The following is a 27,978-nucleotide window of genomic DNA, read 5'->3' on the forward strand; positions in this document are numbered from 1 at the left end:
ACAAGACATCCCATTTTATTTCTGAGATCAAGATAAGCCAATGAAATTGGAAGACAACACAAAATAAAACCCACTAAGTCAAGTGCAAGAAGTCTCCTCACTGTGAAGAAAGTTTCTCTGCACTCTGGGGTGTTGGTGCCTCTGGAAACGGGGCTTCTACCCCCACCACCCTTGGGCTGGGTTAGGCAGGGCTGGGTCTTTCACATTCTCATCAACACCAGTTCACTGCACAGCAGGCTGTAAGGTCTCCAGAGTGTCCGCACTGCGCTTCTGCCCTGGCCCAGACAGAGCGCTCCTGATAACCTCACAGACTGAAGGAGCTGCAGCCAGGTGTGACAGAGCCTCAGGGATGGAGCACCGGAATAGGAGGCTCAGCAAGGCTAGGGGGATCACCTGTGGAGAAGAGGCAGGGAGAACTGAAGGCTGAAGAGATCAGGTCATCTGAGAATCCTGGACAAGTGTGAGCACTCAGTGGGAGAATCAGGAGACACCAGGTTGGATGTTAGAACGGAAGTTTTCATCAAGATTAAAAAGGGAGCAGGCACCAGTGGCTGTAGCTACTCGGGGGGCTGAAACCTGAGGATCATGGTTTGAAGTCAGCCCATGCAAAAAGTCCACGAGACGCTTATCTCCAATTAACTACCCAAAGGCCAAAAGGGGAGCTGTGGTTTAAGTTGTAGAGCACTAGCCTTGACCAGATGAGCTCAGAGACAATGCCCAAGGTCCTGAGTTCAAGACCCAGAACTGGAAAATAAAGTGCAATGGGAACAAAGGTGGGTTAGGAGCAGATAGAAACTGTTACACTGACCCACTGGAAAACAGTTCATCCTTCCAAACTCGGTCCAGACAGACACATTAGATTTCTAAAGTGACACGTTAAATTTAAACACCAGGCTGGGAGTTTGGCCAGTAGTAGTGTTTGCCTAGCAAGCACAAAGACTAGGGTTCAATCCCTCAGTATCATATACATAAAAAAAAGAAAAAAGGCAGAAATGGTGCTGTGGCTCACCAACAACAGCGCTCAGGCCCTGAGCTCAAGCCCCAGGATTGTATATATGCCATTGTACAGCAACTTAAAGAGCATACTAAAATACCAAACCAAGACCAAAGACTCTCACTCTTCTCCCTGACCCCACTCCTAGGAAGAATCGAAGATTCCTTTTTTTTTTTTTTTTTTTTGGTAACTTTTTACACCTCTATGGCCACTTGTCACAGTTCATCTCTCGTGAATGGGAGTTCCTTTTGGGCATAATATCACCGGGCTTTGTGAACCCAGTCAAGCAACGTTTCTGATATATTAAAGGTACTCGGTGTCTTTTGAGTGACAGTGGTCAGGATACCTTTTCCTTCTCGTGTGCAATGTGGACGTGGCGGGAGATGGGAGCAGCTCGAATTTCATCTGACAGCAGCTGAGGAAAATGGATGGCTTGGAGAAGACTTTCAATGCACCGAGCCTTGGACTGTCCAGAGAAGCGCTGTGGGAGACATGATGAGCTTGTTAGTGTCAGGCTAGAGGACCAAGGGAACTGCAAATGGGGTCAAGGGAGATGAAAGACCTGGGAGGCTGAGATGCTAAAGGCTGGCTGGAGTTTCTGTAGAAAATTTGTCCTTTTAGGCAGCACTACAATACCCAAATAGAAAGACAAATGGTTAAAAGGTACTGGGAGCTCACACCTGTAATCTTGGCTATTTAGGAATCCCCCATATTGAGGGAGAAACACCTGCTAGACTTCATTCCAAAAAAAAATTACAAGCAAAAAAAAAAAAAAAACAGGATGAACCAACCAACAGCTGAGCAAGAACAAGGCACTCCTGTACCCATCCCTGGGTGTGTGTATGTGTGTGTTTTAAGTTAGGTCATGGGCCAAGATTGTAGGATGGCTATGTAACACTACAGTTAGTGGCAAATTAGTCAGATTTTTCCATCATTTCCCAACAACTCCATAGGTTAATAATTTTAGACTGAACTTTCCCTGTCCAATTCCTTTCTAACCAAATCTTTATTGCACATTGCTGTCAGGACAGCTGCAGACACTCCTATTTTGGCAGTGTCCTTCCCTCTGGCTAGCTTAGCACTGTATGTAAATATAATGTAAGCCACATATGTAACAAAGTTTTCTGTTAGTTGCATTAAAAAAAAAAAAAGCTGAGGGGCCGGGAGTTTTGCCTAGTGGTTAAAGTGCTTGCCTAGCATGCATGAAGACCCGGGTTCGATTCCACGGTACCACATACATGGAAAAAAGCCTGAAGTGGTGCTGAGGCTCAAGTGGTAGAGCTCTAGCCTTGAGAAAATCCAAGGACAGTGCTCAGGCCCTGAGCTCAAGCCCAGAACTGGCAAAAAAAAAAAAAAAAAAAAAAAGCTGAGCCAGGCATGTTGTAATTCCAGCACTCAAGAAGCAGCTGTGGCAAAAAGGTCATGAGTTCAAGATCAGCTTGGTGGGCCAGGAGTTTGGCCTAGTGGTGGAGTGCTTGCCTAGCATGCATGAAGACCTGAGTTCAATTCCTTAGTATCACATTCATAGAAAAAACCAGAAGTGGTGATGTAGCTCAAGTGGTAGAGCACTAGTCTTGAAGAAGCCCAAGGACAGTGCTCAGGCCCTGAGTCCAATCCCCAGGACTGGCAAAAAAAAAAAACTAAGGGAAGCCCCACACCAGTGGCTCATACCTGTAATCCTAACTGCTCAGGAGGCTGAGATCTAAGGATCACAATTAAAAGCCAGCCTGGACAAGAAAGTCCATGCGACTTTTATCACCAGAAAAAACACAAAAGTGGAGCTGTGGCTCAAAGTGGTAGAGCACTAATCCTGAGCAAAAATGCTCAAGGACAGGATCTAGGCCCTGAGCTAAGGCCTCATGGCCAACAAAATAAAACTACTATGAGTGGATGGGGGAAGAACAGAAGAGGTGATATTGGTCAAGATTCACTGTACTCAAAATGGACATCAGATAGTTTACAATATTTTTATAGTAAGTCTTTGAAATCTATTATGTATTTTATGATACCTCAATTTGGGTGCCTAATTTGCAATGTTGAAAATGCAATCTTTAAAAACCAATTCGTTAAATTGAAACCACTCTCTACTTAAAGATAATTAAATTTGGGCTGGGAGTTTGGCCCAGTGGTAGAGTGCTTGCTTAGCATGCACGAAGACCTGCATTTGATTCCTTGGTACCACATACATAGAAAAAGCCAGAAATGGTGCTGAGGCTCAAGTGATAGAGCTCTAGCCTTGAGAAAGCCCAAGGAGAGCACTCAAGCCCTGAGTTCAAGCCCCAGGACTGGCAAAAAAAAAGAATTAAAATTTAAAAATAAAATCTTACTTTTAGATTTATAGGCACATTCTAGTTTCCACAAATGAGGGGAACTAGCAACCTATGTTGCTAGTACCTATGGTTTACTTAATATAATTTTTCCAAGTCTTCCTATTTTCTTACAAATGGTACAATATCATTCTTTCTGATGGAAGAGTATAATCCCATTGTATATATACCACATTTTCTTGATCCATTAGTCCACTGAGAAGCATCTGGGTTGATTCCATATTTTGGCTATAGCAAATAATGCTGTAATAAACATGGTTGTGGTGGTAGCTTCAGTGTGTGTTGTTTATGTTCTATTGGATGAATTCCCAGGAGTGGAATTGCTGGGAAGCTCTATGTTAGTCTTTTGAGAAACCTTCATACTGCTTTCCAGAGTGGTTGAACAAATTTACATTCCCACCAACATTGTAGTAGAGTTCCCTTTTGGCCTTATCCCTGCCAGCATTTGTTATTATTCATTTTCTTGATACTAGTCGCTCTAACAATAATGAAGTGGAATCTCAATTTTATTTTGATTTGCATTTCTTTTATGGCCAGAGATGTTGAACATTTCTTCATGTGTCTATTGGCCATTGTTACTTCTCCTATGAATGTGCCTACGGGCCAGGAGTTTGATCTAGTGGTAGAGTACTTGCATGGCATGCACAAAGACCTGGGTTCTATTCCTCAGTACCACATACATAGAAAAAGCCAGAAGTGGTGCTGTGGCTCAAGTGGTAGAGCACTAGTCTTGAGAAAACCCAAGAACAGTGCTCCTTCCCTAAGTTCAAGTCCCAGGACTGGCAAACAAACAAACAAAAAAAGAATGTGCCTATAAATCTACAAGTAAACACATTGGGTGGTTAAAAACAAAAACACATGGATATGATAAATCATACAGGTCTCTAGATAGTCACACAGTGAGACCAAAAGATCACAAAAGCACAATAGTTATGAGCATATGATCATATAAAACATTATTTACTGAAGTGAACTCCAAGAAATGGAAACAACAAGAGATTTTTTGTTGTTATTGCTGCTGGGTTTTTTGTTGTTATTTTTATTGTTCTTTTCCTTTTGTCTTGTTGATTAGTTTGTCTTGGCTTTGGGAGGGTAAGCAGAGAACAAAAATTGGTGAGCAAAGGATTAAAGGACAAGGGTAGTAGAGACAGGAGGGAAACTTGGAGAGAGGGAAGGAAGAGATGACATGGTTCAAAAAGAAGGTACTTATTACCTGACCTATGTAACTGTAACCCCCTCTATATATCACCTTTACAATAACAATAAAATATTTTTTAATTTTTTTTTCCAGTCCTGGGCTTGAGCTCAGGGCCTGAGCACTGTCCTTGGACTTTCTCAAGGCTAGAGCTCTACCACTTGAGCCTCAGCACCACTTCCACCTCTTTTCTATATATATGGTATTGAGGATTCAAACCCGGGTCTTCGTGCATGCTAGGCAAGCACTCTACCACTAGGCCAAACTCCCGGCCCTAAAATATTTTTTAGAAAGAAGAAAAGTTGGTCAAAATCTGAAGTAAAGTCTGTAGTTTAGGCTAAATAAATAAGTAAATAGTTGAAAAGGCAGCATTACCCAACCAATAAAGTTGTATTTAATGAGAAAATTCACTCCTTTAGTTTTTACATAAAAATTTAAATTTTTTTCAGATCCTCCAATGCTCAGTGGTGCCATGTGGCTTGTTCATGATGGTACAGGTCTGTCTGCATTTAGCAAGTCCAAATTCCTGTGTGGCCCTCCCACCTGTCATAATCTCTTTCCTTCCTGCTACCCCCAAATTCCTCAGTGTTCCATGAAGTGGCTCTGCTCTGGTCAGACCTGTGTCCACCCCTACTCACACCTAATCTTCTTTCTGGACTTTGGCAAACGTTCTAACAGGAAAGTCCTCGATCCAAGTCCTTAACACCAAGTCAAGGCCAGGTAAAATTCCACACCTCCATCATGCCTTCTGATTGTTCTAGTACAGAAGGACCCCCACCCACTTTTTTTTATATAGTTATGTAGACTTTAGGAACATCCTTCTGTTCTGAGAGGAGCATGATGGGTACCCACTAAGAGTGCCAGACTGAGCAGATAGAAATGTTACTTTTGAATTGCAGATACATACTGAAAATCGTTATATGTCTCAAATACTGCATGGGACATGCTGACACTAAAACAGTGTTTCTTATTTATCTGAAATGCAAATTTAATGGTGTGTCCTATATTTTTTGTTTGCTAAAATTAGTATCCTTGAAGTCAAGGACAGCAATCTTCAAGCCCATCCCCCATGCTCTCTAGTCACATCCCTTCCTGCTCTTCCTGGTACCAACCTTATTTTCCCCCCAGAGGAACTCTTGCTTCTCCATACTCAGGCCATAAGATTTGACTGAAAATCCTGTCCCATTCCTTCATTAACCATTGCCTTTTACTTTATCTTATTTTATTTTTTGAGACTAAGGGGTCTTAGCTTGACGCTCCTACCTCAGCCTCCCTAGTACTGAGAGTGCCAGTGTCCATCACTCACCTTGGCCCCAGCCAATGTATTGAAGGTAAAACATAGGAATCAGGTAAGGCAGAAAATTATTATATAATAAGTTGAGGATAATTGTTTCAAGGATGTGTACTGTGACCTGTCAAACCAAGAACAATTCTGCCCCCCCCAAAACATTTTCAGGGAATTACATAGACAGATAATCTATCTTCCTACTGAAGTTAATAGGGGCAGGATAACAGGCTGGCACTACTTCTGAAACAATCTGCCACATTACACAGAAAATAGCCTTGAAAATGAGAGCAATGATGAGGTATACTCACCTAAGGGCTGAAAAGTTCTATATTTCATCATCAGTGTGTCAGACTGCCCAAGTATTGTTCCTTCAAGGCAATCATTTGACTTATTTAGCTTTAACCAACAATAACTTGGTTTTTGTCATATCATGTGACTGAAAGAATATTGCCCAGCAATTATAGTTTTATGGATACTACGCCCCGCTGTGTACACACACAGACAGGAAGATAAGAGGAGGAAAAGCACAAGGAAAAAAAATCCCTTATCCCCGTACCTCTCTGTGCCCCAGTAAAAAGCTCTCCTAGGCTTTGAGGGCAGTCCTGGCAAGCCCTACCCATGGTGTCCATACCTGCAACATGGCCAGAGCCCGCCAGAAGAGCTTGGAGTTGCCAATGCGAAGATCTAGCATGTAGTTTTGTAGGATCTTCCCCAGAAGCACATGGGCCCCAGTGCTTAATGTATTCAGTATCCACTTGGTGCTTAGCTCACGCTGGAACTTCTAAAAAAGGCAGGCATATGGGAGTATGAAAAATCAGAAAGAGATGGGCCCCCTTATCAGACAGGTAACAATGGTGAAAAACAAGGACCCAAGCGTAGACATCATTTGTTTGGCCAGCTCAGGACAGTGTTACGTAGGACAGTGGACATGACCAGAGCTGTCCCAAACAAGCCTGGCAGCTTCACTCAGTTTTGGTTTTGACCCCTGGGTGGACAGATACCTTTTCTAAGTCCTCTCCTAATCAGGCTTTCTTGTTCGAATTTTCCTGATGCTTTTTGGGTACCAGTCAAGGGAAGATGAGCTCTGGGACTTATCCACTAAATTGCAGGCTGGAGGGCCAAGATGCTGTCTAATTCTGCTCCAGGATCCTACTCTCTTAAACAATGACAGACCCATAAGTGTTTATCAGTATATGAGTTTTAACTTGAGGAATGAATTATTATTTATTTCTTTACTTTTGTTGATCTTGGGTATTGAACTCAGGACTTGGGCACTGTCCCTAAGTTTCTTTTGCTCAAAGCTAACACTCCACCACTTTCAGCCACAGCACCACCTTCCAGCTTTTTCCAAGTAGTTTATTGGAGATAGGAATTTCATGGGCTTTCCTGACTGGGCTGGCTTTGAACTACTCAGACTCCTGAGTAGCTAGGATTCCAGGTGTGAGCCACCGGTGCCCAACTTTAAAGAATGAATTTTATTTAACCTTTGTAACACCTCTGTGGAGTTTTTTAATAAATGCATTTATTATTTGCCATACTCCCATTCCTGGAATAGTGAATAAAATGTTAAGCAAATGTGATAAAGCAGATACTTTTAACTCCTCTTCCAGTCTTCAGGAGAGTTTTCCTATTCTCATTTGTACATGTGAGGAAACTAGAGATCAGGAGAAGATCCATGTAGGCTCATATGATAATAAAACACAGACTAGGACTGAAATTAAGATTCTTCTCAGCAATGATGGCAGCACTTTCTTCCCTGCCATGATGACCTCCTGCATGAATTTGTGAAAGCATGTTGGAAATCAAAACATTGAAGAAACACAAGGCACTTTGAGTGTCATTGCCACCTGACCTTGGCCTGTCTACCTTCCCCACTTTGCGGCGCTTACAACATCTACTATTGTGCTTGCAGGGTCACAGAGGTCCAGTAAAGGCATTGAGGGGATTCACATGGTCCTCCCAGCTAAGGACACGTCCCACAGTCTATTGTGGCTTTTACGTCATTGTTCTGGAAGCTCTGGAAGAACTGTTCATCTAATCTCCAGGTACTATGCATATTGAAAGCATTTCACAAGTGCATGGCAAGGACACTGAGCAGGAGAACAGATGTCTGACCAATCAGCATGAATCTGACTGGTGTTCAGTTTGGATGCTTTGGGATGTGGGTCACACAGCCCTACAGGACAGAGGTCGATTCAATCTAGGTTATAGCACTAGCTATTTACATACTATCATCAACACAAAAATATCTTCATTTACACAATTTTGAAGTTTGTATGAAAAATAAAACTCCAGGCCATGAACTTGCCTAGCATGCATGAAGACCTTGGTTCGATTCCTCAGTACTATATACATAGAAAAAGCCAAAAGTGGTGCTGTGGTTCAAGTGATAGAGCTCTAGCCTTGAGAAAGCCCAAGGACAGTGCTCAGGCCCTCAGTTCAAGCCCAGGACTGGCAAAAATAAATAAAGCTCCAATTATAACCAGGAAAAAATTTTTGTCAGTCATGAGGCTTGAATTTAGGGCCTGAGTGCTACCCCAGAGCTTTTTTACTCAAGGCTCTGAGCCACAGCACCACTTCCAGTTTTCTGATAGTTAACTGGAGAAAAGGGTGACATAGACTTTCATGCCTGGGCTGGCTTCAAACTGCAGTCTTCAGATCTCAGGCTCATGCATAGCTAGGATTACAGGTGTGAGCCACCAGTGCCCGGTTCAGGAATTCCTTTTTTTTTAATCCTGTCTTCCACAAAATAAAGAAAAAAAAGAAAGCAGAGAGAGGGAGGGAGGGAAGATGGGAGGAAAGAAAATAAAGAAGAGAGAGAAAGGGAGGAAAAAAGAAGAAAGAAAGGGAGGAAAAGAAGGAGGGAGGAAGGGAGGGAAAGTAAGTGAGGAAAGAAATGGCATTTCTGATCTATCAAGTTGAAAGCTCAGAGCAGGACTCTCCGAAAAGGTGTATGGACCAGCATATGCTGATAGTAGAAGCAAAATGGTACAAGCCCTATGGAGGACAGTTTTGCAATATCTAATGAAATTATGCACGTGTTCACCCTATGACCAAACTCAAATGCTTCTAGGGTTTTATCCCAAATAAATACTTTTAACATGACAAAAATATAGACACTTTCATTGCATTATTTCTGGCAAGAGCAAACAAATGCTTTAGGAGCTGGAAGATTAAACTAGCATGCACGTGTGCGCGCGCACACACACACACACACACACACACACACACACACACACACACACACAAGCAGCAGTGAGAACTATCTGGGATTTGCAAGGGAATAATTTTCAGAATTCTTATTAAGCAAAACACACAAGATATTCTATTATTCTTTGTCTAAGAAAGAAAGCTTTTTTGTTGTTGTTTCCCCCCATTTTTGCTTTTCTTTTGTGAAAAGAAACACAACAGTGTTCAAATACAGATGCAAATATGTCAGAGAGGGTCAAATTGAATGAGCTTTCCTTCGGAGCATTAAAATGAATAACAAAGAATGATAAGAATGCTTAAAGACACATTGAACAACAAACTCATGAGCCCATAATGACACTAAACAAACAGGCAGATGGGGATGGAGTAGAGAAAAAGTCTTTCTTACCAAAAAGTATCAATAGGTGAATGTAGCTGAAGGATAAGAAATAGAAAATCATCAACATAAAACCCACCATAGCAATCATTGATTCAACCCAGAAGCCTGAGTGGCTACTTTACAAAAAGGTGAAAGTAAGATGTAAAGAAGTCTAATATGGCTGGGCACAGTGGCTCACACCTGTAAGCCTAGCTATTCAGGAGGCTGAGACCTGAGGATGAAGGTTCAAAGCCAGCCTGGGCACAAAAGGACCTGAGACTCTAACTCCAATCAACCTCTAGAAAACGGGAAGTGGGGCTTGGCTCAAGGATAGGGTGATATCCTTGAGCTGAAGAGCTCAGGGACAGCACCCAGGCTGAGTTCAAGCCCCATGACCCACAAAAAAAAAAAAGTCTAATACCTAACCCAATGACAGACAGTAGCCTCATGAACTAGTATCAAGTTCCTCTTGATGCCATTGAGCTGGTCAGGGCTCTGCCTCCCCTATGCTGTATTCTTGTGTGTGTGTGTGTGTGTGTGTGTGTGTGTGTGTGTGTGTGTGTGTGTGTGTGTGAAAATTCCTAATTGAGGAATTTATTTTGCTTCTGAAATTGTTTTACTTACAACATCAATTACAGGATTTTTATGAAGTTTCTATACTGTTCATGTATAATTACTTTATTTTCGAGGTTGGCTCTTCATTAGCAGAAGAAAGGGCCAAAGAAAAACACTTACTAAATAACATCAACTATAAACAAGATCGTTAGATTATAACCACATTTCTCTAAGTGCATCTCTCTTGATTCCCAGAAATGTGGACTTCTGTCCAATTTTCCTTTAAGCTTAACATCAGGGGACTCATAAAATCTGTGCTGATTGCTAAACTAATTTTTTTTTTTTTTGCCAGTCCTGGTCTTGAGCTCAGAGCCTAAGCACTGTCTTTGGACTTTCTCAAGGCTACCACTTGAGCCTCAGCACCACTTCCGGCTTTTTCTATGTATGTGGTACCAAGGAATCCAACCCAGGTCTTCGTGCAGGCTAGGCAAGCACTCTACCACTAGGCCAAACTCCCAGCCCCATCCCTATGCTGTATTCTTGCCAAGAAATTTATCCTGAAAAAAATAGGCAAATCCAGAGTGAAGCACATTCTGGATCATCAATTTGCCTAGACTTACAAAATATCAATGTCATGAAAGGGTGGAAAAAAGATTCAGGAACATAAAGACACCAGAGAAAGATGGGTTCCAGTGGCTCTCAAGAAGCTGAGAAATGAAAAATCGCAGTTCAAAGCCAGCCTAGTCAGGAAAATCCATGGGACTCTTTATGCCAAAAAGCTGGAAATTGAACTGTGGCGCAAGTGATGAGTGCAGCCTTGAGCAAAATAACTGAAGCAGAGCTCAAGGCCCTGAGTTCAAGCCCCAGCACTAGAATTAAAAAAAAAAAAAACAAAAAACCGATACTAGAAAGAAAATGGATTTCTTGCTTAGCAGGGAGAGAAGTCCCATACACATTCTGAATTCAGTAAGGTAGTGTGTGGGCTGTGCCTGGTCACCATCCTGACCTGGATGGAGCAATGGATGAGAGACTACATCTATTTAGGGAACCCCTTCAAGGTCTGGTTGCCTGGGAGGACAAGCAGTTGATGTGTAAGAAAACCAAGGCCCAATTGCTTTGTCACTTGGGTCACACAGCAGAAGTGGACGGGCACCAGATTTCCTGATACTGCTAACAACTCTGCAGCAAGCATGTAGGCTGATTATCCTCTCTATGATTATTAGTAGTACTTGCCCTAGATTGCAGTTTCATTACTGAGCAGGGATTGAATCACTGGGACATCTGCATAAATGCAGGTAGCATAGAAGGCCAAAAGCAAAACAACAACAAAAAAACCCCTGCATCTGAAGGTTTTGTATAGCGCTAATGACTATAGTATGGGCAACTAGCCTTCCTAAGGGGCACATGAGCATCTATTTGTAGAGCTGAATTCAGTATCCTGTTGCCTTATAAACTTGTCTAGAGATCTGCTAGCTCAAGAACTTGCCTGGCTGGCATGATGGGGCAGGGGAGCAAATAGCTAAGTGTTCCCTCTTCCAGCCTGGATTTTTTTGCCAGTCCTGGGGCTTGAGCTCTGGGCCTGAGCACTGTCCTTGGGCTTCCTCAAGGCTAGCACTCTACCACTTAAGCCACAGCATCACTTCCAGTTTTTTCTATGTATGTGGTACCCAGGATCTTTGTGCATGCTGGGCAAGCACTCTACCACTAGGCCAAACTCCTAGCCCCAGTCTGGGGTTTTCTAATTTCTGAAATCCCTCTCTATCTTGGCCTTTCACTTCAGATTTTACCTTCTTGCCCCCCCCATACCTGAACGAAGGTCCCTTCATACTCCAAGAAAAGCAGTGGCCATGTGATATGGATGATGAAAGGAAAGAGCTTCTTTAGAGGTTGCTGAGGAGAAAGCAAAGAGTGGTATGTCCAGGAAGGCCTGGCTGTAAGCCCCACCCAAGACACCCTCCTCAAGGCTGTGCCTTTTCTCTCACTGGTAGGGATTGCCCCACAGTGCTGTGCACCAGGGCCTGGATGTTGGCACTCTTCTCTTTCACCTGCTCCACCAATGTCTGCACCTCTGGGAGGTTGTCTGTGAGGACACAGAGGATGTCAGAGTTGAAAGGCCACAATGCAGCTGTCTCTCCCACTTCTTGGCATCCAGTCAAGACATTCACCCCCTGCCCTTCCCTCTGAGCAGGTACCCTAAAACTCAGGAAAACCACGGCTCCTCTGAGTTACTCCACTGCTTCCAGACCCTCACCCCATCACTCCCATCATCTCTCTCACCATCCAGGGTAAAAATGAAGATCACAGTGTCAGTTTCCTTGAGGGAGGGCAGGATGGTAGTCAGGAAATCCTCCTGGGAGAAGGAGAACTGGGGACCCTGGTACAGAAGAGAATGGGAGAGTCTCAGGAGAGCGTTCTACAGCAGACATATATACTGAAGGTCACTTTAGGAGAAGTCTTTTGACTTCCAGTGTGTAAAGTCAGGGTTCAAGCCAGCATCAGTGGCTCATGCCACTGATAACCCTAGTTACTCAGAAGGCTGAGATCAAAGTTTAAGCCAGCCTGGGCAGGAAAGTCTAGACTCTTATCTCCAGTTAATCACCAAAAAGCTAGAAGTGGAGCTGTGGCTCAAGTAGTAGAGGGACAGCCTTGAGTAGAAAAAGCTCAGGGACAATGACAAGAGCCTGAGTACAAACCCCAGGACCAGACCCTACCCTAAAAAATTAAACTTCAAAAAGTAGTATTCTTCCCATAGTGGTGTAGCAGATCAGTGAACCAATGAACCAAGCCAAGTTTGTTTGTTTTTTGAGGTGGGGGAGTACAAATCCAGTGCCTTCCACATTCCACTATTCCAAAGCCTTGTGACCATTAATCACCACCTTATCTGGACTATTTATCCCATCATACTCCTCTACCCATCTCTACCTTTGCCTCCTCTTCACCCCCTACACACCAATGGTCTTTACAACTTCTCCTAGTCTGTCCTCCAACCTGATTTGTGAGCTCAGCCTTCTGGTTAAACATGTCACTGTGATCACCAATGAGGAAGCCACGGATGTCTCGGAAATCTGATGAGTTAAAGAACAGAGAGAAGGATGTAATAAGCTTTCTAGGTACAGAAAGGTCTAAGCTTCAGGGGCTGTCAAGGGAAGCAGAAAGTGGTGGTGGAGTAAATAGTAATCTTCATGGGAAGGCACCACTAAGCCTGAGGCTGGGGTGGGAGAGATCAAGGACTAAGTTGGCATTTAAAGGAAGAAACATTTTGGTTTAGTTCTAAGCTCTGAAGTGCTTAGTTAGGTGGGACAGCGTGAATATGGAGGAACTTCCATGGAAGTGTTTGGATTGTGAATCAATTGGCTGGGTCAAATGAAATCAGAAAGAATGTCTGGTCTAGGGTCTCACCAGCGCCAAAGGTATGGATGCACTCTACTCCATCCATGATGGCAATGATGCCAAGGGTTTGCCAGCCAACCAAATGCACATGGCCCTTCTTCTCCAGGCTGAAATAGGTCAGAGGTCAGGATACCAGTGATTGCCATGAAACAAGTCAGAGATGCACATAGAAAAGCACAAGGGTAGGCAAACCAGAGCTTCCTGTGATCCTCCAACATATAGACTCATTACCAGTAGCATCTTACCACATCTCGCTGTCTCCCCTGTCGTCAGGGTATCCCTATGCATGCCCACATACCTGGTGCTGACTTGCTTCATCAGGGCAGCAATCTTGGAGCTTTGACTATAGGTCACCTGATGAGCTCGCTCAAATGTCCGAAGGATTTCCAGAAGGTATCTGGGAGAAAAGTCACCAACCAGCCAAGTGAGGTTGCCCATACCCGTAATCCTCGAAGTTGGGAGGCAGAGGCAGGATAAGCATGATCTGAAGGCCAGTCTAAGCTGTGTATAAAGAGAACTTGCCTCAAAAAACTTGTGGATCTTGGGAGGTAGCTTAGTGGTTGAGTGCTTGCCTAACATAGGCTAGGTCCTGGGTTTTATATCCAGTGTGAATGCACACACACACGCACACATACACACACATATACACACTACCACCACCACCATCACCACCATATGCCACTACCTCATGGGGAAGCTCAGTACATCCTCAGAAAGGATAGGTGTCTCTCACTCCCTCTTAAAGGAAAGTATAATCCCCTGAAACTAAGTTCTGCCACTCCATAGTAGACATATGAATGGAGAGTGGGGCTAGGAAGGCAGAGCAAAGGGGCAGAAAGGCTTCAGCAAGAACACTAAAGAGCAGAAAGAGAGCCTTGGGGGAGGACGGGATCTGAGTACAGAGAAGACGTGTGAGCAGTGTGGAAGCTAAACTAGAGGTCCTGAATGTGGACAAAGGTCATAACAGGATGGGCTTCTAGCCTATATGACTTGGACCATATCCAAGCCAAGCTAGCCCGAGGCCACACCACCTGAGGTGTGGCCCCTCAGCCCATGCCTGACGAATTTCCCAAATTTCCCACTGATCCCCCTCTTTCCTTCCTCCCTACCTCTGACAGGCTGCAATGCCCCGGTCCACAGTCTTGTGGGCTGCTAATAATAGGGTTTCCAGCAGAATCTTCGTGGCACTTCCACCTTTCATCCGGGAACTGCCACTCAGACCCTCAGGCTGAGGAGGCAATGAAGAATCAAGAGAAGGAGAAACAATCAGTAGTTCACCAGTTAGTGACCCTTGGGCATGGAATATGGTGATGACCTGTGGGCATAGAAGGTGGTTGATGACCCTTGGGTAAGAATGAGGTTGCTGACTTGGGTACTCGCTTGATTAGTGAGCCCTCTATGTGCATTCTGGTTAGTGAGCTCTGGGAATGTTCTGATGGTACTGGTGGGCCCTACCATGTCATGAGGAGGAGTACTTGGGTGGGCATAACTGAGAGGGAAAGGCCACCTCTGGTCATCTCTGTGGCACATTGAGGACTCTCTAAGAGGAATGCCAGTGATTGAGTCTCTAGTCAGTTGGGTCAAGGATTTTAAGGGAGAGTTCTTTCTGAGAACCTTCTCTCTGCCCCTTCCCATCACCTTGTACCATGTTTTGTTTCACAGGCTTTGGATAAACCCCTGGAGCAGCCATTGCAGTGGTACAGATTTGTAGCACAATCTTTCAAACAAAGATTACAGCAAAGAAAATGTTTTTGTTTTTTTAAAAAAAGCAGTGAATGAGAAAAGAAGATTGAAAGCAAGCAACTACAGAGAGGATGAAAGAAATATGAGAATGTGGGTGAGGAATTAACAGAACTCTTGCATAATATGGAATTTCCCCTGCCTATATCACAAAAGGAAGATCAAGGACAAGAAAACAGATATGCCCACAACTGGCAAAGAAAGGCAGGGAAAATGCTTTTTGGCCAAAGGACAAAGAATATATGGGCACAGTGAGATATATCTGTAACCCAGAGGTAAAGAAAGGAGTAGTGGCTCTCCAGAAGCTAAGAAGGCATACTTCATTGTGGAAAAGATGTAGAAAGGCAGAAGAATGAAATCTCATTCCATATTTTAAACCCACATTTGAATTTTAAATGTATTTTTAAAGATTGAATGATATAACAATGGCTAGTCAAATCTGTCAGTACACAGATGGAAAATAGCTCACTAAACAGAGACTACCCCAGTTCCCAAAAGTGCTTAATGACTACTGATTTGACAGACAGAGTTGAACTGATGATAGAGAAAAATAGGATTTCATTTAAAGCATGTTAGTTGCCACATACAATGCCATAGGAATTTCAACAAAATGAACAGAACCTAAGATCAAAGGCCCTACGCAGGTGGCAGGTGCTTGCCTTCCCAGATGCTTGGAGGAGTGGGTGGAAAAGGAGAAGTCCCTACCCCAACTGCAGGATTTAGCACAAAAGCTTCCTGTTTCTCTTGCATTTTCTGCATGCGCTCCGCTATTTGCCGAAATGTTGAATTCCAGTCTTCAATAGGGTCATTTCTGGGGCACAGAGAAAGACAGAAGTGCATTGGTAGTCTGGGAAGATTCCTTTGGGAATCAGCATCCATGACCACAGTAAGATCAAGGTCAGGGGGTCATAGAGGGATATGTATTGGAGCTCACAAGTCAGTATATCACTGAGCACAAAGGTTGAGGTTAATAATTTATTCAGTGAAATAATCCCAGAGCAAAGCTAACACTCAAGATTAAAGTTCCAGCCAGTGACAAGAACTTGATTGTATCCTGGTCTTCGCATAAGCCCTTCTGTTGTGATTACACCACCCTTGTCTTCTATAGGCCCTTAGGAGAATGACTATTACTCAAATGTCAAAATTGCCACCTAGAAAAATTTAAAAAGAAAAGAAAAAAAAACACAAAAAAATTGCCACCTAGAAAAATTTAAAAAGAAAAGAAAAAAAACACACAAAAAAATTGCCACCTAGAGCCCTTTAGCAGCCCTTTCCAAGCTAGGTGCTGGTGGTTTATGCCTCTAGTTCTAGCTACTCAGGAGGCTGCAATCTGAGGATCAAGGGTCAAAACCAGCCCAGGAGATTCTTATTAACCACCAGAAAACTGGAAGTAGAGTTATGACTCAAAGTGGTAGAACATTAGCTTTGAGCAAAAAAGCTCAGGAACAGTGCCCAGACCCTGAGTTCAAGCCCCATAAACAACATAAGGAATAAAAAAAATAAAGTAGAAGCGGGTGTGGTGGTTCACACCTGTAATCCTAGCTACTCAGGAGGCTGAGAACTGAAGATCAAGGTTCAAAGCCAGCCCTGGCACAAAAGAACCTGAGATTCTTATCTCCAATTAACCTCTAGAAAATGGGAAGTGGGGCTTGGTTCAAGGATAGGGCGGTAGCCTTGAGCTGAAGAGCTCAGGGACAGTGCCCAGGCCAAGTTCAAGCCCCATGACCCACAAAAAATAAAAATAAAGTGGAGGTGTGGGTCAAGTGACAGAGGTACAGGCTACAGCCTTGAGGGAAAAAGCCAAACAAAAGAACAAGGTCTTGAGTTTAAGTCCCAATACACACACACACACACACACACACACACACACAGTAGGGCACTGGTGGTTCATGCCTGTAATCCTAGGTGAAATCAGGAAGTTGAGGAGGACTGCACTTTGATGCCTGTCCACGCAGAAAAGTCCATGCAACTCTTATCTCCAATAAACTACTTTGAAAAAGCCAGAAGTGGCACCAAGGCTTAAGTGGTACAGTGCCACCCTTGATCACAAAGAGGCTCAGGGACAGCATCCAGGCCCTCAGTTCAAGCCCCAGGACTGGCAGAATAAAAAAACAGATCCTAGCCAGGTGTCAATGGTTCACATCTGTAAGTCTAGCTATTCTGAAGGCTAAGATTAGGAGAGCTTTGAGGGGCAAGACTGGACAGGAAAAAAAATTCCCAAGATCTCCATCTTTCTTAAAGAAGAGCTCGATGCAGTAATGCACACCTGTTATCTTAGCTACAATGGGAAGCACCTAAAATAGGCAGATTTCAAATCAGGCACCCGCCCAGGCAGGAAGCAAAAGTCGATCTCAAAAATAACCACTACAGAAAAGGGCTGATGATGTGGTTCAGCAGTGGTCTGCCTCCCCAGTACAAGGCCTGAATCAAACCTGAGAAATATTTTTTTTAAAAAAAGCCCCAGACTTGAGCACTGAACCCCCCAAGAAGGTTCTGTTTGTTAATAACCACCCATTTTTCAGTCCCACATCCACCCTGAAATGCAGATTCAGCTGTTCTGGAACAGAGTCAAAAATATGTTTTTTTTTCCCCTTCATAAATCTCCCCAGACAACTCTGAAGATGAGCCAAGTTTGGGAGCCACTGATTTAAGGAACAACTGGAAGATCTCCATGCCTACATTGTTTGGAATTCTTCATTTCACTTAGTCACAGGGCCTGAAATTAGCATCCACTGCACAGATATATTTTTGGTGAAGAGAGGCCTCCATGAAAATGATCAGATTTACACCTGTGTATTAATCTATATGTCTAGAGTCTGGAACTTGGAAGAGTACTTCAAAAAGAATCCAGCTTATCTACCTCTCAAAGACCACTACTACCTATAACAAAACTGCCTGAAACGATCAAAGAGCCTTTTTAAAAATCCCTCCAAAGACAGGAAACACTCAGTGTCTTCACATAGTCTTCTCAGGTGGCAAGTTCAGGCAGGAAAGTCTATGAGACTATTATCTCCAACTAACCAAAAAAGCCAGGAGTGGAGCTGTGGCTCAAGCTGTAAAGCAGTGACCTTGAACAAAAAAACTCAAGGACAGTGCCCAGGCCCTGAGTTCTAGCCCTGAATGAGCACACACACAATCTCCAGATTTTTTTTTCAGTCCCGGGGCTTCAACTCAGGGCCTGATCACTGTTGTTGGGCTTTCTCAAGGCTAGATTCTCTACCACCTGAGCCACAGCATTTCCAGCTTTTTCTATGTATGTGGTACTGAGGAATTGAACCCTAGTCTTCATGCATGCTAGGCAAGCACTCTACCACTAGGCCAAACTCCCAGCCCCAGATATTTTTTTATGATAGTCAGGGCCACGACAAACCAACAAAAATATTTTGTTAACAAACTTCAGACAACTCATCAATTTAGAGAAAGAATAAGAGGAAGGTGATTTTGTAGCTCAGGGCTCTCAGGAAGGAGAGGCCGATCTGAGTAGTCAGAAAGGAACAAAAACATGTGTGAATGATGGGCAAAAATAGCACTGAAATACAAAGAGGAGTAGGTGGCTATGCCTACTACTTTAAAAATATTTGGGAGGGGCTGGGAGTTTGGCCTAGTGGTTAAAGTGCATGAATACCTGGGTTCGATTCCTCGGTACCACATACATAGAAAAAAAGCCAGAAGTGGTGCTGAAGCTGAAGTGGTAGAGCTCTAGCCTTGAGAAAGTCCAAGGACAGTGCTCAGGCCCTGAGCCCAAGCCCAGGACTGGCAAAAAAAAATATTTTGGAAAACTGGGACTGTGGCTTAGAGGTAGAGTGCTTGCCTAGCATGCATGAATGCCTGGGTTGGATTCCCCAATATCACATAAACAGAAAAAGCAAGAAGTAGCACTGGATCAAGTAGTAAAGTACTTCCCTTGAGCACAAGGAACTCAGAGACAGTGCCCAGGCCCTGAATTCAAACCCCAGGACTGGAAAGTATATATACTAAACCAATTAACAAACAACAACAACAAAAAAAAAAACTATAAGCTTCAGGGGACCTCATATTCAACTTCAGTAGTCTGAGATTTAGCAGACAAAACTATATCCATTTGTCATTTCCTTTGTGATCATACTATAGGCTTTGACATGTCTTCTATATACTCTCAGGACTAACCTGTCATAGAAGTCTCACCTGGCCATGCTCACTGGATTGAAACCCACCAGGACTGGCAAGAAGACAGCTGTGTTGTTCATGCAGTAGTCCATCTGGCCTGCCACAAAGGGAGCCTGGTGGTAACCAGAAAGAAGGCATGATGAGAAAGGCTTATTCTAAATGTTGCCCCAAAGCTCATGTGTAGCAAAATCCCCTGGAAGATTTCTGCCTGGCACCAGTGACTCATGTCTATAATCCTCCAATATTTTGGAGGCTGAGATTTGCAGTTTGAGGCCAACTCTGGCAAAAACAAAACAGTTTTGGAGACCCTATCTCAACAGAAAAGTTTGAGCCTGGTAACATGCTTGTCATCTCAGCTACAGTAGGAAATGGAAGGCTACCCTAGGCAAAAAGCGAGACCATATCTCAAAAATAACTAGAACATGAGGCTGGGGGTTTGGCCTAGTGGTAGAGGGCTTGCATGAAGACCTGGGCTCAATTCCTCATTACCACATACACAGAAAAAGCTGGAAGTGGTGATGTGGCTCAAGTAGTATAGTACTAGCCTTGAGAAAGCCCAGAGACTGCGTTCAAGCCCAGAGACTGGCAAAGCAAAACAAAACAAAAAAACACTAGAGCATAAAGGACTAGAAGTTTGTCTATCTCATATGGTAGAGTAGGGTCAATTTAGCAACCTTGAAGCCCTGTATTTCAACTCTAATACTTCACGAAAAACCTTATTGGCATGTAGGTCCAATTAAGACCTACTGTGTTCAAATGAAAAGCAGAAGCACTTTTAGTAAGTACCCCAGAGGGAATATATTTCAAATAAGTTTCTCCAAGGAAATCCTCTGCACAGTAATGTTTTAAAACTATGGAACTAAATGACAAGCACTTTGAAGACAAAGTCTTGTTTTCTTTCCACATCATATATTGCTGCCATGTAGGTTTCTGCTCACTGAATTCCTAGAATCAGAGAGTGGTGGAGTTTGACAGGAAATCTGAGGTCACCTTGCTTCTCAAACTATTTGAGATTCTTGTTAAAAGCAGACTTCATTTCAGAGGGGCCTGAGGAGATTCTGCATTTCTAACAAGTCCCAGATCATGCAAATTCTGTGGGTGCAGGGATCCTTGTTCAAGTAGCAAGGGATCCATTCAGAGCCCTCCTTCTAGAGCAAAGGGTTTGGTGGGCCTACAACCTCTAAAAACTCAACGCTAGAACTGAGTGAAAGAGAGGCCATAGAAGAAACATAAGTACAAATGTCTTTGTGCCATGAAACCTGATGCACAAAAGCAAACAGCTGGCTAAGTTGGCTGCCAGTATAGTCGGATGACCTCTGAACTAATCTATCATGGTTTGGATGGATCGATACACAGTTACTCAAGATAGGAATCCTTCCCTTTCTTCCTACATCTGTGCAATTGGATTCAAATAAGTTGTTTTCAAATGAAAATAAAAATTCCTGTGTAAATTCTCTGTGTGTTTATTTCTCTTGGAGGGAGAGAGCAGTACTGGGGTTTGAATTCAAGGCTTCATGCTTGCTAAGCAGATACTCTAAAGCATCTGGCTATGCTTTTGCTGATTATGGTTTTTGTTTGTTTTGCCAGTCCTGGGGCAAATTCAGGGCCTGGGCACTGTCCTTGGACACTTTTTGCTCAAGGCTAGCACTCTGCCACCTGAACCACAGTGCCACTTCCAGCTTTTTCTGTGTATGTGGTACTGAGGAATGGAACCCAGGGCTTTGTGCCTGCTAGGGGAACACTCTACCACTAGGCTATGCTCCCAGCCAAATTGTTTTTTGTTTGTTTGTTTTTAATTACCCCCCCCCATATAGGACCTTTCTTCTTACAGTTCCTGGACTGTAGTCCGCCTAGTTTAGGCTTCCTCTAGTTAGTGTGATCACTGGTACATACTTCTGGTGAGATAAAAGTCTCTGCCAGGACTCGCCTTGAACAGAAGTGCTCCCATTCATAGGCTCCCAAGAAGTTAGGATTACGGGTTCCACCAGTGTCCATAAAGGTTCTATTTTCAAACACCCTCTCTTTCCATTTACATTCTATGTTGTTCCATTCTCATTCCCATCTCCTTGTAAAAATAAATCCTATCACGCCATCTTCACACTTACGGAGAGTCCCACTGAAATGCCAATGACAATCACCCTTTTCTTCCCAGCAGCCACCTAGGAGAGAAGAATAGGTGCAAACCTGTATGTGAGGACATGGGGGTCAGAGGAAGGCATAAGCTTGGCTGAATGTTGGGGCTGTTGGGGAAGGAGGAGCAGAGGTCTCTGGAATGCACAGACCTTCTTTAATTCTTCAACCCCATGGAGGGCACTGTCTTCAGTCCTCTCCCTAGAAGCCACCACAGACCTAAGAGGGCAGACACAAGGTCAATGGCAGGAACTTACATTTCATTAGAGAAGATCATACTGAGAAAAGGGAATAAAGGAAAACCACCATTTAGTGAGCAGCTACAGTGTGCTGGGAACCATGGCAGATACTCACTCCATAGAGTTGACTATGGGAAGTGGGCCTAGGTCAAGAAAGAATGGTGGGAGCAGAGGCATTTTAGTTGTGTCAAATTCAGTTTCCAAAAGAAGAAAAAAGTACATATTCAGGCCAAACAAACTCTTCACTGTCAAGTTGACTTACCTATCACCTCCTGCAATGAGGTAGGTGTAAAGAGGTTTTTGTCCTAGACCTTTCATTAGCTGGTTAAAGGAGACCTGTAGAGAGGGAGAGGTGAAGAGGAAATGACAATGAAGGAACAATTGTCTCGGATTTTCTATTACTAGGGTAGAAGCTGAATAATGAGTTTCTTAGGCAACGCTTTACCCTGTCCTACAAGGACTCTGCCATTTGAAGATGCAACTTGGATTCCATGTTATTTACTTTCAGTGTACAAAATTGTACTGATATACTGAATAAACTGTGTACTGAAACAATAAAGATGAGATATATCAGCCAGGCACTAGTGGCTCATGCCTGTAATTCTACTCAGGGTCCTTTCCTGTCACTTCAGACAGGAAAACTTGTGAGACTATCTCCAGTTAACCACCAGAAAGCTAAAAGTGGATCTATGGCTCCAGTGTTAAAGTGATAGCCTTGGTATAAAGTGGTAGAGTGCTTGCCTCGCATGCATGAAGACCAGGGTTCAATTCCTCAGTACCACATACATAGAAAAAAGCTGGAAGTGGTGTTGTGGCCCAAGTGGTAGAGCTCTAGCCTTGAGAAAGCCCAAGGACAGTGCTCAGGCCCTGAGTTCAAGTCCCAGAACTGGCAAAAAAAATTTAAAAAAAAAAGGCTCAGAGATAGCACCCAGACCCTGTGTTCAAGCCCCAGGACTGGCAAAAAGAAGAAGAAGAAGAAGGAGGAGGAGGAGGAGAAGGAGGAGGAGGAGGAGGAGGAGGAGGAGGAGGAGGAGGAGGAGGAGGAGGAGGAGGAGGAGGAGGAGAGAAAAGAAAAATGAGATGTGCCATTATAAGCCTACTCAGGAGGCTGAGATCTGAGAATCAAGGTTCAAAGCCATCCTGGGCAGATAAATTTGAGTGACTCATCTCTCCAATTAAAAAAGAAAAGCCAAAAGTGTAGGTGTGGCTCAAGTGGTCAAGAGTCAGAATTGAACGCAAAAGCCCAACAAGAACACAGGCTCTGAGTTCATATCCTAGAATGGACACTAAATAAATTGCTAAGCAAATATGTAACTTGAAGATGATTCATCAGGAATGTGCTAGGATGTCAAGATGTAAGAAATCAAGTGATGGGCCGGGAGTTTGGCCTAGTGGTTAAAGTGCTTGCCTAGCATGCACGAAGACCCGGGTTCGATTCCTTGGTACCACATACATAGAAAAAAGCTGGAAGTGGTGCTGAGGCTCAAGTGGTAGAGCTCTAGCCTTGAGAAAGTCCAAGGACAGTGCTCAGGCCCTGAGCTCAAGCCCAGGACTGGCAAAAAAAGAGAAAGAAAGAAAGAAAGAAAGAAAGAAAGAAAGAAAGAAAGAAAGAAAGAAAGAAAGAAAGAAAGAAAGAAAGAAAGAAAGAAAGAAAAAAGGAAAGAAATCAAGTGATAAGATTTCAAAAGTGTCAGGAGAAGTAGAACTCTACAGTGGGTTTTGGAGCAGAGAGTGTGAGGCACAGAGCACAGGTATGGTGAAGAGTAGATTTGGGGATTTGTAAGGGTTAATTTTTATTTGGGGATGGGGAATCAGTTCTAGAAAGGGACCGGAGGAAAATAAGGTGTCATTCGACTCACCGACATGAGGAATGCCATCCGTCCAGAGGTGCCCCCTCCACTCAGCACCACCAGCCCCCCATCTGGCTCCTGAGGAAGGAAAGATGCCTGGTTCACAGGCCCCGCTCACTTTGTCCATAATGGGAAAGGATTTCGAGGGAGTCTGCAGCCCTCTTCCATCACAAACTTGAAAGAGCACAGCCATGTGTTGTTATAGCAAGACCCAAAGACTTCAGTTTGACTCCCATTTCTGATTTAGCTACTTATTCAATCATTCCTTAAGCCCAGGAAGAATGGAGAACCATTTTACCAACTAAATAAAAATACATAATACAAGCAGCATTATCCAGCAATTATTGGCGGGGTGCATTTGGGCAAGCTACTGTGATTAGCCTCTGTTTGATTGTCTTTGGGGGGAAAAAAAAGACAGACTATGACACCAATTTCATAGGTTTTTGCGATGTAAAGGGTGTGAAAGATCATGGTCCATTATAAAGTATTGTGTAGATAATAGTAATTATTGTAGCCAGATGCCAGTAACTCATGCCTGTAATCCTAGCTACTTAGGAAGCTGAGATCTGAGGACTGAAGTTGGAAGCCAGACTGGGCAGGAAAGTCCTCGAGGCTCTTATCTCCAATTGAGCAATTAAGTGAAGCCATGGTTCAAGTGAAAGAGTGTTAGACTCGAATAAACAAACAAAAAACCTCAGGGACAGTGCCCAGAACCAGAGTTCAAGCCCCAGCCCCAGGACACAGACACACCACACCACACACACACACACACACACACACACACACACACACACACACACACACACATTATTATTGATGGACCAAAGGGGGGGGAAAGGATCCAATAAGGAGAATGGAAAGCAAAACAAGAGGAAGGGGAGGGAAGGAGGGAGAGACAGAGAGAGAGAGACAGAGACAGAGACAGAGGGAGACACAGAGAGAAACACAGACCAGAAGCAGAGGCGATTGGTACCTTCAACACTTCCTGAACTTTCCCAGCCACGTGCATCATGGTGATCAGAACTGATTCACTATACAGTCGCTGTAGAAACAGGCAGGATTCAGAAGCAAGAAAAGGAGTATGGTTGATAGGGTGAGAGAGGAGAGGAATCTCGGGGTTTCCAAAATCAGGAGCCATGATCTAGAAGAGTTGAGGTGGCAAGGGAATGGGGTTGGTATCTATATTTGCAGTGTGCATGGGGATGTGTCTGTGTCACCTGGTATGTGGGAATGGCTTGCCCTTCCTCCTGGAAGATCTCAGCATCACACTGCCCCAGCAGTTCAACAATTTTCTTAGCATCTGCTTTGTCCAAGTCCCGAGTCAGTGGATTTGACTTTTCTGTGATTGGTATAGCTGCCTCATACCCAGACAACTAGAAAAGAAGGGAGGACATGATTCGGGAAAGGAAGCCAAAGGCTATTTCATGTTTACTGGACTGGAGAGTGGCACTGGGCAGTGTTTGGACACATGCCAGCATTACCACCACCCTACCAGGGAAGGAAGATCATGAGAGAAGGTAAGGAGTAAGGAGGAAGCAGAAACCTAGGGTGAAAAGAAATCTAACAAAAAATGACTCTAGGAATCAGTACAGAGGGACAACATGAAGAAGAAGCAAGTCCAAGCATCACAGTTCATGACTATGACCCCATTTGTGTGGGCCCTGGGAAAAAAACAGGCACTCTAACTGAAAAATAACTGAAGCAAAATATGGCTGAGGTTTAGGTGGTAGAGAGGCTGCCTAGCAAGCACAGGCCCTGAGTTCAAAGCCCAGTTGGTCTCCATAAAGGAGGCTGAAGCAGGAGGATTATGAGTTCAAAACCAGCCTGGGCTACATTCCTGTCTCAACAAATAAATAAAAGAAAGGAGTCTCACCTGGGCACAGTGGCGCATGCCTGTAAATCTAGCTACTCAGGAGGCTGAGATCTGAGGATCCAGGTTCAAAGCCAGCCCTGGCACTAAAGAATGTAAGACTCTTATCTCCAACTAATCACTAGGAAATGGGAAGTGGGGCTGTGGCTCCTGGGTAGGGTGGTGGCCTTGAGCTGAAGAGCTCAGGGACAGTGCCCCGGCCCAGATTTCAAGCCTCATGACCCACAAAAAAAAAAAAAAGGAAAGGGGTCTCACCTCCCACTCGCCAGGTTCAGGAGTCTCAATCACATGTTGAAAGCGTTTTGTGCCTGGCATGGTCCTGTGCTGTGAACACACTGTCCTGTCTGCCTCTTCAGCCACACAAACTCCTCTGGTCATATGGCCTCTGCGTCCATCTGGCAGGGCTTTATCTGAACCACAGAGATGATTAACCCAAGTACCCTGGCTTCTCTGAGTACCACCCCCTGCATCTACCTCTCCCTTTCCCTGTCACCAGGACCCCTAGCTCTCCATCCTGACTTGACAGCCTCTGCTTTGATCCCATAAGAGAAGGAAAGGGTGCCCTTCGAGCACAGTATTCTCTTCTTCTTCCGGGCTTGGAGCCTGGAAGTGTAGAAAAACAACTACAGCCAGGGAGAACCCGTGGGCAAGAGTGCTCTGGAACTTGGATGCTCCAGGTCAGAGATCAAGGTCCCAGGGTCAGTGGAGGTCAGAGGACCTAAGTCATGACTTGATCACATGCTCAACTGACATAGTCCCTCCCTGCCCCACTGACCTATTTTACCCTCTCAGAAAGGAAGGCCTCAGAAGCTTCAGAGCCCTGGGTGTGCATATACACACAAGATAAGCACTGCAAAAATAGAAGTCCTGCAAAGAGAAGCAGAACCAAAGACTCTGCCCTAAATAATAATGTTAGCCAGTTTTCATTTACTCTGAGCCCCATAATTTTCACATGCAATATCTCATTTTGTACATCAATACCAAAAAGTCAATATTGACAACCTCATTTTTCAGATGAGGAAACTGACCCAGAGATGTTAACCTAGTTGGTTAAGATCACACACCTGGCTGAACTGGAATTCATCTGCTATTTCTTCAGCCAAAGTACTTTTATGTTTACCGAAGGAGTGCAGCAACTAACAAGTTGTTGTAAAATAACTTTCACTCACATAGTATTGTGAAGATCCTTTCCCATAAGTGAGGATGCTGTACTTCAGGTACTAGCTACTCAGGAAGCTGAGATCTGAGGATGGCAGTTCAAAGTTAGCCTAGGCAGGAAAGTCTGTGATACTCTTATCTCCAATTAGCTACCCCCCCCAAAAAAAAAAAGCAGGAAATGGAGCTGTGGATCAAGTGGTAGAGCGCTAAAGCCTTGAGTACAAAAATTCAGGGACAACACCCAGACCCTGAGTTCAAGCTCCAGGACCACACACACACACACACACACACACACACACACACACACACACACACACACAGTCCCCAGGATTGTTGCCTTTCACAGGTGGGGAACCTAACACAGGTTAGTCAGTTTCTCTTTGAAAAACAAAACATAAACTCTTAGGAAGTGAATAGAGAACCAGAGAGAGCCAGAGCCATAGGTTTTCGCCCTCCAATTCTCGCTATGAAGCCGGCACTCTTAATCTCAGTATCTCCAGCTCTTAGCCTCACGCCAGGCACATAGGAGATGCGCAGCAAAGACGTGCGGGATAAGTGAAGGGTTTGGAAGGCGAAAGGAACCCAAGCAGATTATGAATGGGAAGCTGACTTAAAAGCTGACGCAGTCGACAGGAGACTGTAGAAGCAATCTTTCCCTCCATCACGACTCCCCCTGCCTCGGCCCCTCCCGCCTCGGGCACGTCTGTCCTCCTTCCAGCTGATGCCCTCCCGGCCAGGAGGGGCTCTCCAGGTGCCCCGGGCCCCTGACACCTGCGCCTTTCCTCGCCGCCCCGCCGTCTCCTCGGCTTGAGCAGGAGAGGGCAGGGGACCGGGCCTGGGGAGGGGGGGAGGAGGGTCGTGGGAGGAGCCGGGAGAGGACCCGCGTGGGGGCGCGGGCGGGCGGGCGGGGGAGGGCGGGGCGGGGCGGGGCGGCCGGCGCGTCCCGGCCCGGCTGCGGCGCAGCGGAGCGCGCGGGGCCAGCTCTGCAGAAGGCGGCGGCTGGCGGGCCGGCTGGCCCGGACGCTCACATTCCGCTGCAGGGGCGGCGGGCTGTGGCAGTCGCACTGCCCTCCGCATCGGTGTAGGGGGCACCCAGACCGGCGTCCAGATTGCGCGGGCAACGCCCCCCCACCCCCGCTCGGGGACAGATCGCGCGGGCCGAGCGCGCTCCGGGGGACCCCGGAGATCCACGGCCCGCGCCCGCCGCGCCTCTGCCCTCTGCCCGCAGCTTGGCCCACGCTGCCCGCCTTGCTGGGCCCGCGCAGGAATGGGGTAGGGGCAGCCGCACAGTCGTGGCGATGGGCCGCCCTCTGGGCACCGAGCAGCCCCCCGAGGCCTGACCGACCGCGAGGACGGGGGGGGGCAGGTGGGTATGTACGGGCAAGGGTGAACGGCGCATAAGGGGGTGCCGGGCTTATGCGGGGGGCGAGGCGGGGAAATGGGGCTGCTGGGGACTCTAGGGAGAGCTGCTGCCCACTGAGCGTTCAGGGCAGCGCTTGACCTCTCCAACTCCTGCCTCCTCCAGGAG

The 27,978-nt window shown here is 45.0% G+C and overlaps 1 protein-coding gene across 3 annotated transcripts; it reads right to left on the reverse strand.

Moving 5' to 3' along the window:
* Positions 1 to 25,748, reverse strand: Gckr (glucokinase regulator). Of its 3 annotated transcripts, XM_090337256.1 has the most exons (19): positions 25,548 to 25,747; positions 24,640 to 24,795; positions 24,396 to 24,464; positions 23,432 to 23,500; positions 21,835 to 21,908; positions 21,486 to 21,552; positions 21,309 to 21,362; positions 19,222 to 19,316; positions 15,763 to 15,868; positions 14,427 to 14,545; positions 13,616 to 13,714; positions 13,327 to 13,424; positions 12,916 to 12,992; positions 12,205 to 12,301; positions 11,910 to 12,007; positions 11,734 to 11,817; positions 6,436 to 6,585; positions 1,341 to 1,475; positions 1 to 393 (listed from the first exon to the last, which is right to left on the reverse strand). In XM_090337256.1, the coding sequence occupies exons 1-19, from the start codon at positions 25,668 to 25,670 to the stop codon at positions 223 to 225; spliced, it is 1,941 nt and encodes a 646-aa protein (XP_090193382.1). In that variant the 5' UTR covers positions 25,671 to 25,747; the 3' UTR covers positions 1 to 222. The 3 variants fall into 3 exon arrangements, with proteins under 3 accessions (XP_090193382.1, XP_090193384.1, XP_090193383.1); XM_090337258.1 differs by lacking the exons at positions 1 to 393; positions 1,341 to 1,475; positions 6,436 to 6,585 and adding exons at positions 7,454 to 7,576; positions 9,403 to 9,428 and having other exon boundaries at positions 25,548 to 25,748; XM_090337257.1 differs by lacking the exons at positions 1 to 393; positions 1,341 to 1,475; positions 6,436 to 6,585 and adding an exon at positions 7,454 to 7,576 and having other exon boundaries at positions 25,548 to 25,748.
* Between the last annotated feature and the right edge of the window lie 2,230 nt (positions 25,749 to 27,978).

This window comes from Megascapheus bottae, chromosome 7 (genome assembly GCF_031878675.1).
Source record: "Megascapheus bottae isolate mThoBot1 chromosome 7, mThoBot2.hap1, whole genome shotgun sequence".
Lineage (NCBI taxonomy): Eukaryota > Metazoa > Chordata > Mammalia > Rodentia > Geomyidae > Megascapheus > Megascapheus bottae.

Bases quoted from the DNA above. Each gene is read 5' to 3' on its own strand.
- Gckr (XM_090337256.1), bottom strand. From the start codon at position 25,670: ATGACCAGAGGAGTTTGTGTGGCTGAAGAGGCAGACAGGACAGTGTGT. The intron at 24,465-24,639 runs GTGACACAGACA...CTGTTTCTACAG, and splicing joins AAGCCATTCCCACATACCAG to CGACTGTATAGTGAATCAGT. The intron at 12,993-13,326 runs GTGAGACCCTAG...TTAACTCATCAG, and splicing joins CATCCATACCTTTGGCGCTG to ATTTCCGAGACATCCGTGGC.